General features: G+C 46.8%; 1 protein-coding gene across 2 annotated transcripts in view; it reads right to left on the reverse strand.

The window, feature by feature from the left end:
- Positions 1-8,869, reverse strand: part of MRPS5 (mitochondrial ribosomal protein S5) — an 87,619-nt gene extending 78,750 nt beyond the window's left edge. The window contains exon 1 of one of the 2 annotated variants that reach the window (XM_066595818.1): positions 8,805-8,869. In XM_066595818.1, the coding sequence (XP_066451915.1) occupies positions 8,805-8,853 (49 nt within the window). In that variant the 5' untranslated portion in view covers positions 8,854-8,869. The remainder of the gene's footprint in view (positions 1-8,804) is intronic. The other variant, XM_066595819.1, reaches the window with a different exon arrangement.
- Positions 8,870-10,079: the final 1,210 nt, after the last annotated feature.

The following is a 10,079-nucleotide window of genomic DNA, read 5'->3' on the forward strand; positions in this document are numbered from 1 at the left end:
TAGATGTCTTGTAGCCGGACCCATTCCCAATGTCATAGATGTCTTGTAACCAGATGGGTAGCTGGACCCATTCCCAATGCCATAGATGTCTTGTACCTGATGGGTAGTCAGACCCATTCCCAATGTCATAGATGTCTTGTAACCAGATGGGTAGCCGGACCCATTCCCAAGGTCATAGATGTCGTGTAACCGGATGGGTAGCCGAACCCATTCCCAAGGTCATAGATGTCTTGTAGCCAGACCCATTCCCAATGTCATAGATGTCTTGTAACCAGATGGGTAGCTGGACCCATTCCCAATGCCATAGATGTCTTGTACCTGATGGGTAGTCAGACCCATTCCCAATGTCATAGATGTCTTGTAACCAGATGGGTAGCCGGACCCATTCCCAATGTCATAGATGTCTTGTAACCGGATGGGTAGTCAGACCCATTCCCAATGTCATAGATGTCGTGTAACTGGATGGGTAGCCGGACCCATTCCCAAGGTCATAGATGTCTTGTAGCCGGACCCATTCCCAATGTCATAGATGTCTTGTAGCCGGACCCATTCCCAATGTCATAGATGTCTTGTAGCCGGACCCATTCCCAATGTCATAGATGTCTTGTAGCCGGACCCATTCCCAATGTCATAGATGTCGTGTAACTGGATGGGTAGCCGGACCCATTCCCAAGGTCATAGATGTCTTGTAGCCGGACCCATTCCCAAGGTCATAGATGTCATGTAACTGGATGGGTAGCCGGACCCATTCCCAATGTCATAGATGTCTTGTAACCGGATGGGTAGCCGAACCCATTCCCAAGGTCATAGATGTCTTGTAACCGGATGGGTAGCTGAACCCATTCCCAAGGTCATAGAGGTCTTGTACCTGATGCCTTAATGTCAAACAAATTTTTCATTTTTTTTTCATTGATGCCATGAAAATAAGCCACTGGCAACATAAAAAAAAATAAAAAATAAAATATGCAGCTTATACATTACCTAACAGGCCCTGTCCGTTCTGCCGAACTTCTCCTCCTGAAGTTCCAGCACTTGTCTGTAATCTTCAGCCAGCGATTCCTAGTCAGGGGATTCAAAAATCACGCCTCCAGGAAGTGCTGGCTTTGATTGGTTCTAAAGCACCGCTGCTCAGCCAATCACTGTTGCGCTCGATGAACCAATCACAGCAATTCAATGCACTGTGATTGGGTCATTCATTTTTGAACCCACTGACCAGGAAGCACTGGCTGAAGACTACAGACAGATGTGCCAGAGCTTCGGGAGAAGACGTACGGTGAAGTAGACAGCACCTGGTAATGTATAAGCTATTTTTTCTTACTGTAACTAGGGGTTATTTTAGGGCTTTTACAGTATGATTTCCTACTGTAAAGCTGCATCGCACCGCACAAAAGCGGCGTTTTCGTGCGATGTGATCCAATAGAAAGGAAGGCTCCATGGGGAAACATGGGCTACAAAACATTGCAAATCGCGGCAACATACAGCATGCCGCAATTTTCTCTCGCAATGTAACAGCCTGCAAAACATCATTAATGTGAAGGAACTCACATACATGCCATTTGTAACGCTGTCGCATAGTCAGAAAATCGAGCGATTTTGTCGCCTGTGGGAAAGCGGCCTTAGGAACATATAACATTTTGAATTCTTTTCATTCAATTTTCCTCTGGAAGCAAAATGATCAAAATCTGCATTTCTGGCATGCTTTTTAACAGTGTGTTAAAAAATTAAACACAGAATGAAATTAAATTAATTCAGCAGGCCAGCATGATTATACCAATACCAAATTTATATAGGTTTGGGGTTTTTTTGCAACTTTTCCACACTTTAAGAAAAAAAACTTTTTTTTGCTGGCTTATCGCTGTGTTCAGAGACCCATAACACTGTCTTCTTTTGACAACCATGCTGTGAAAGGGTTCTTTTTTGCTAGATAATTTGTACTTTTTGATAGTACCATGCGACGTTTTGATCACTTTCTATTCCATGTCTTGTAAGGAGAGATAGGCAAAAGTAGCCATTTTTGGTGTGCTTTTTGTATATATTTTTTCATGGTATGCATCGTATGGGTTAAAGAATGTACTAACTTTATTTTTACAATTTTTTTTATACTGCAACATCCCCCCCCCCCCCAGGACTTGATTATCACCATATTTTATAATTCTTCTAATACATTGCAGGGGTCCGATGGGTGGCAGTTTATTCTAAAGGTTTCTTCGGTCTCCATTTGAGCAAGTACCTAGCTGTTATCCAAGAGCCCAGCACCCACTTCTCCCTGCCACAAAGACAGAGCTCTGGAATAAAGCCTCTTTACGGCTGCCGTCACAAGCCGTAGCGGTGTACGTTAAGGGGTTAATGTATGAAACAACACATTGATACTGCAATTATTTGAATAGGTTAATTTTCAATAAAACGAGTTAAAAAAAACACCAAAAAAAACAAAACAAAAAACAACTTCGTTTCTAGAGCTGTGGGGATGTGACAGATTCCCTTTAAGGCACAAAACAGGCCTGCCACTAAGGGGTTAAACCCATAGGGACTCTTTTAATGTTCCCGGTTGGCAGCAGCTGTCTTGTAAAGTGCAAACTCAAACGCTTTTTGCAGCCTCATGAATAACATAACGGGGATCTTCCACCTCTTTAGTAGCGCTTACCAGTACTTCTGCTGTAGTGGTGCTTTCATCGAGGCGTCTGGTTCACAAGGTCAGCGAGACGAACGCGGAACGAGGGAGCGCAAGCACTAAAGAGGTAATCAAGGCTCTATTTCCCCAAGTCCAGCAACTTCGGACGCACAAAAACAATGCTGCCAGCGAGTTTATCCGCGGCCTCTAGGTAGGACCGATTCTGAGCGCATGCAGAATGTCCAAACTGTATTTACTGCTCCGCAGCAACTTACAGAGAATGGTCACTAATGCAAGTGTGACGCTCCAGACATCCAGCCTGCAACAGATATAGGGGCTAGGGTGCCAGGAATTTAGCTTATAGTGTGGCATCGGATTCCCTTTGGGGATCTCTGCTGGGTCCAAAAAATTGTGTTTTTCACTATCAGTTTATACAAGCTGATACTACGCGGCCGGCCGGCCTACTGCCACTGACAATGAAGCACAGGTGCTGGAAACCACATACAGCTGCCCCTCATCTGCTGAAACCCACAGGCCACCGGTTTGAGATACCCATTAAAACCCGATATGAGGCTGGGCTGTGGCAGCTGGTAGAGGAGGTTCACCCACCACTGTGCGGTATAGCCGACTGGATCCACAATGCCACAGTAGGTGCAGGGAGCGGAATGTAAAAGAGAGGGGCAGTCACAGCTAAGGCTCCTGTACCCCAGGTTACCCCCAATCACCACACAGACACACTGGTGCCAATCCAGGAATCCTGGTATTCCCCAATATTGCAACCCAAAGCACATGTTAGTTTTCAGAGACCCATTATGTTCAAGACTAGAGATGAGCGAGCATTGCCCTTAGCGAGTACCCGCCCGCTCGAGAGACAAGGTTCGGGTGGCGGCGCGGAGGAGCGGTGAGTTGCGGCAGTGAGCAGGGGTGAACGGAGGGGGGGGGGGGGGGGAGAGGGAGAGAGAGATCTCCCCTCCGTTCCTCCCTGCTCTCCCCCGCAGCTCCTTGCCTGCCGCCGGCACCCGAACCGTATGCTCGCTTATCACTATTCAAGACCCTTTCTCATCTGGCCTAGCTTTTCCTCCACCGTCACCCAATGCCCAGCTGAAGGAAAGCCACCTAATTAAGCTTCTTGCAGCTTGGACAATCAGCGGAACCAACTGTTGATGACCTATCCCAAGGATAGATCTACAGTAGTAAAAGCGCACAAAACCCGTTTATCTCCTAAACGACCGCCAATATGCCTTTTAACGGCCCGCAACTGCAGGACATGTATGAAGGGAGATCGCACAGCGATCTTCCTTTATACCTCGCGGCTGTCGGTTGCTTCCTACAGCCGACACCCAGCGGCAACAGCTCTGCTAAACCACGCGGCTCATCAGAGCTGCTGACCCTTTAAATGCCACTGTAATAAATTGCCTGAAAGCGCTGAGGAATATGTTAGCGCTATACAAACAAGTCCTTTTCCCCTTTCCTACTCTCCAGCACATCATCTGTATTGTACAATGCAAATGCTAACGTTTCCCCAACGATTCATCACTAAAATATGCCTTTCATAAAAACTAGCTCAAATGGTTTCAATCATTCAAAGCTTCACAGTTTTCCATCATACTGGACAGCCTTTGTCCGTGCGCAAATCTAATAACGTACACCACACTGGTCATCATGTCACATATAGGCCTCCTGCAGACAGGCGGAAATTCCGTGGCGGGATTCCCCACAGAATTTCCGTCCCTGTAGACCTGCATAGGATTGCATTACAATACGCAATCCTATGCAGACGGCCGCGGTTTGTCTGCGCGAAATCACGCACAGAAAACAAACCCGCAGCATGCTATAATTATGTGCTGGGCTCACAGAGCCCCGCACAGAAACTTCCCTCACCGGCCGCCGGCTCCGCTCTGCGCCGGCTGCCCCGCAGCCGGCACATGAAAGAGCCGGAGCTGCGGGAGCAGGTGAGTTCCGCGCTGCTCTCTGCAGGCGAGAATTCTCACAGCCGGATCCGACCTGGCCGTCTGCAGGTGCCATACTGACGGACCTGCCCCCCTCGGCACATAACTCCATACTGACAGTAAGTCACATCTAGAATTTCCTTTTGGGGTAAAATTATCGAACCAAGTTTTCACTGTTCTTCTGCGCAGTAAAGCTCCTCCTAACGAGGTGATTCTTCAAACTTTTACAAAAACGGAAAGATACGATTGGGTCACATTGCAACATCTTATAAAGCGGGGCCATTCTCTAGATCTCGATCGCTGCGGTTTGCTGCCATTTTCAGACGCTGTAACACACCCCATCAATCTGATGAAGTGCGTTAAAAACCGCAAAAACATGGCAAAATATAGAGGAGACGGCGCTCGAAAATCGCGGAGTTAGAAATGAACCAGGAGCGCATGTGTGAGAGTGGCCGGAGGGTATGTTCAGCCAGAGGGGAACTGCTGCGGAATTTCTGCAGTGGAAAATTCCACAGCATTTCTGCAAAAGACGGTCAAAATCCACACTGCTGGTGCAAACTTTAACTCAAAATCAGCTGCCCTTCAGCAGAGGATTTGAAAGGACGCCGCACTTCCCCCTCCAAATTCTTCACTCTCTTGGCACCTTCTTCACAGGGCGCCCAAGAATAGGTAGGGGAAAAAGGTGCCGTTTCCCCTCATTATTCTGCATGTCCTTAAGGGGGTAAGCGATGATGATGGATGCCCAGGCTTTTCCCTGAAGCGGCTGGTAAGACCAGTGAGGAGGTTCCTGAACATAAGAGTCTGTAGGTAGGGCAGTGTGAAGGGAGGGGGAGGAGGTAAGCTGTGACTATTGTGAATGGTGGATCCTGTGGCCGAGAGGTATTCTCTACAGATCAGGAAGTATCAGACTATTATTAGGATTAGTGGTCAATGTGCAGGGAGGGGAGGAGGTAAGCTGTGACTATTGTGAATGGTGGATCCTGTGGCTGAGAGGTATTCTCTACAGATCAGGAAGTATCAGACTATTATTAAGATTAGTGGTCAGTGTGCAGGGAGGAGAGGAGGTAAGCTGTGACTATTGTGAATGGTGGATCCTGTGGCTGAGAGGTATTCTCTACAGATCAGTAAGTATTAGACTATTATTAAGATTAGTGGTCAGTGTGCAGGGAAGGGGAGTAGTTGAGCTGTGACTATTGGGAATGGTGGATCCTGTGTTATCTATATATAGGCGTCACCTCTCAGTGTAATCCGGCTTGTGATGATGAGGTGATGGCTGAGACGTTTTCTCTACAGATCAGGAAGTATTAGACTATTATTAACCCCTTCTTGCTCCAGGACATACATTTACATCCTGCAGCGTCGGGGTTTGTATGAAGAGAGATCGCAGGGCGACCTCTCTTCATACAGAGCAGGCATCAGCTGTTTATTACAGATGACACCTGCGGGCAATAGCTGAAATCGGCCATGTGGCCGATCGTGGCTATTAACTCTTTAAATGCCCCTGTCAATTTTGACAACAGCATTTAAATCCCCCCACGTGAGATAGCTGGGTGCCGTCCAGGTGCCATGGCAGCCGGGGTCCTTCTGAAAGTAATAAAAGTTAAATCACCCGCCTTTTGCCATATCAATTAAAAAAAATCTAAACCATAAAAGAAAAATACATATTTGTTATCGCCGCATCCGTAAAAGTCAGATCTATCAAAGAAGCACATTATTTACCCCGCAGGGTGAAGGTCGTCCTAAAAAAAAAAAAAAAATATTTGAAGAACGCCACAAATGCACTTTTTTAGTCACCCTGTCTTCCAGAAAAAATGCAATAAAAAGCAATCAAAAGTCATATGTATTCCGAATTGGCACTAACGGAAACTACACAAAAAATGAGCCCTCACACAACTATGTCGACGGAAAAATAAAAAAGGTATTGCGCACAGAAGATGGCGGCAGAAAATAATTTTTAAAAAATGAAATGTCTTTGAAAAATACAAATTTGGCATCGTAGTAATCACACTGACCTATAGAATAAAGATATGTCGTTTTTGTTGCAGTTTGTGTGCCGAAGAAACAAGACGCATCGGAAGATGGCGGAATGTCGCTGGTTTTTCATTTTAGAACTTTTTAAAAGTTTTCCAGTACGTTATATGGTAAATTAAATAGGACCATTGAAAAATACAACTTGTCCCACAAAAAACAAGCCCTCATACAGCGACAGCGAAGGATAAGGGAGTTACGATTTTTTTAAAGGGGGGGGGGGATGAAAAAAAAAAGGAAAATGGAAAAATGAAAAAAAAAATCTTGGTCACTCAGGCACGCAATACGCAGTGAATGGAACTTATTCATTTACATGGGTTTTTGAGCACGTATATTTTTTGCATCACGCTCCTTTTTCTAGCGCATGAAAGGAGCACATATTGAACTAATTAAGGCTGGGCACACATCTGCGCTACAGCCTCTGTTTGGAGATTCAGTTGCAGATCCGGCACAAAATACCGCAAGTCATGCATGCAGCACTTTTTCTTCCGGTAAAACGACTGGCAGCTGAGCGGAAGCAGAATGGACCCCGTTATAGTCACTGGGGTCTGTTCATCACTGTTTACTTCCATCATGTCGGATCCCGTTTGACCAGCGGGTTACCCTGACGCAGATGTGACAGCAGCTTAACTAAACTGCCCATGTCAATGAATGGGAGCATGCGCGGGTGATTTTTTGCGAGGGCACATGCGCACAATTTGCACATGCAAAAAGTACATTGAAACATGCAACGCCCATTGTGTAAATGCACCTACTCCTGTGTGACCGCGGCCTACGGGCTCCCTCACACGGGTGCATTAGGTAGCATGCAGCAAATACTCATGTAACATGCATGTTCACGCAACCATATACTATAACGGGCATATTACATTGTAATATGCACCACAATAGGCCAAGATGCGTTTGTTTTTTTACTTTCAAGCGCATGAAAACCGCACGTCTGAATGGGGTTTTAACACTGTGTGTTACACAGCCAAAATGTGCTCGTGTTAGTAGCCCTAAGGGTCCGTTTAGGTGGAACGATTGGTGAGATCTTAAGGCCATGCTCACATGTGCGTTAGGAACCTGCATGTGGAAAAACTGCACAAAATGCCGGAAGGAGGTCTTGTTCATCCAATATAAGCTGGGCGGCGTCTGATTGGTTCCGTCATAAGACAAATCTGTCTGGCCGCGGGGATTCCCCTTTCTGGTCCCCTCGCGAATGGATCAGGAAACCGGAATTCCTGCGGCAGAAGTGAACACGGCCTGAATGATTACTGCTCCTAAGCTTTCCCACAGGAGCGCTAATGGAGGCGGAGTGCGCTGGGTTCTCTTCCCAACCGCCAGTCGCTTCGTTTTTATGCCTGCATATACTAAACGGCAAAGATACGTGAATGAAATACGGCTTGAGGCTCAGTCGCTGGCGGCGGTCATACTTACCCGTCATTCACTTTCTGATAACCCAGTGAGAAACTGAACAATAACCTTTTTGCGCTCTGAATGATTTTATGCTTTACTGTTATTTTGCACCAGGACACAAACACACACCGATTGAAATGGCTACTTCCAGACGTGCTCGTTTTCCTGCGCCGCAATCGCGCAGGGCTTCACGCATCTCCTTTCGTATCTGCGCACCCGCCACTGACTTCTATGAAGATCTTTGATGTCTAGCTACGCAGTAAGATGAAGCACATTCTAGCTTTTTTTGCGCGGCCGATTCACGCAGCCAGAATTACACGCATGTGACCAAACCCACCAATGAAATCAATGGGTTCCACGTCCGTGTTAGCCGGCCTCAAGAACCTCCATTCAGAGGCTCCTTTGCAGATTTGGCAAAAAATGCCAGAAGAAACCGTCCCACCCAAAGGACATTTCCGAATGGAGGCCATTATAGTTTTACACTACGTCGTCCAGGAAACCGCCATACAGACAAACGCCATTACAGCAAAGGGGTTTGCGCAGCGCCATTTAGGACAGAACCAAAACGGAAAAACTAAACGCTGGCGTGAAAGAGACGACATCACCGTGAAATATACCCATAGGACTACTGGGACTGTCAGCTGCCGCCAGGACAGGGTCCTGTGTACACAGCTATACATCAGTGGACACTGGGGGTTGTAGTACTTCTCCCTATAAGCACCCAGTACCCCTAGATGCCCACCTATATATACAATATACATTAACACAGTATACAGGTGATGCCCCGTGAGCCTCCCCTCCGGCAGTGCCGGGCTCACCTCTACACGCACAGCGGAGGACACAGCCGAGCATTCTAAACGCCGCCATCTCCGGGCAGGGCTGTCCTTGGTGCTGCCTTTTAAATTATCTTTGCAAAAAGTTTTGTATCTTCTTTGCAATAAACGATTATGGAACACAACTAACCCGTAATATGAGTATTTGTAGTAATCTAAAGGACGAAAAAAAAGAATACAAGGTCGCTAAGTAACATTTATTGTTCAGGCATATTGTAAACAGCTTGCAGCGGGGTCCTACTGCCATCAGGACCTACTGAGCTTGACAGTGAGATTCAAGCATGGTGCTGTAGTGTCTTGTGTAGATGACACCACGTGATCTATACCGGTACTGCTGCGGGCGCCATATTTATAAAGGGCAAGGAAACGTGTAATCTTTGAACCTGCTATTAAAGTCTCCCCGTTCCTGCAGCTCTAGTTCTGGCTATATGTTGCTTTGTCTTTTTGTTACCTATGAGGATTATTGTTAGAATTTTAGGAGGAAAAGTGGAAGAGCGTGCATTTTTAACCCCTTAGGCTTGGTTCACACAGGATGGATTTCCAGCGGAATTCTCGCGGATTGGCGGCACCAAAAATCGTCGAGAATCCCACTAGAAAACCGCAGCTGCAGGGTTTGGAGCGGCTTCACCACCTGCATTTCCGCTGCGGCAATCTCTCCCCATAGAGAGGAGAGAGACCGCTGTGGAAAAAAAAAATCACATGCTGTGTCTTAAATTTTCACGCCGCATGGCCGTTTCCGCACGGTTTGGCTGCAGTGTGTGGCCGAGATTTTTTCAAATTTTTTTCGTCTACGATTTAAAACAGGGCTACTGTGGAGGACACTAATACCACTGAGGGCCACTGTGGGGACACTATGACGACTGGGGCTACTCTGGGAGACACTATTACTATTGAGGGCCACTGCAGGGGACACGATTACTACTGAGGGCCACTGTGGGGGACACTATCATGGCTGAGGGTCACTGTGGGGGTCACTATTACTACTGAGGGTCACTGTGGGGAACACTATTACTGCTGAGGGCTGCTGTGGGGGACACTGTTACTACTGAGAGCTACTGTGGAGGACACTATTACTACTGATGGCTACTGTGAAGGACACTATCACTATTGAGGGCCACTGTGGGGAACACTATCACTATTGAGGGCCACTGTGAGGGTCACTATTACTACTGAGGGCCACTGTGGGGGTTACTATTACTGCTGAGGGCCACTATGGGGGTCACTATTACTACTGAGGGTCACTGTGGGGAACACTATTAC

This window comes from Eleutherodactylus coqui, chromosome 3, assembly GCF_035609145.1.
Source record: "Eleutherodactylus coqui strain aEleCoq1 chromosome 3, aEleCoq1.hap1, whole genome shotgun sequence".
Classification (NCBI taxonomy): domain Eukaryota; kingdom Metazoa; phylum Chordata; class Amphibia; order Anura; family Eleutherodactylidae; genus Eleutherodactylus; species Eleutherodactylus coqui.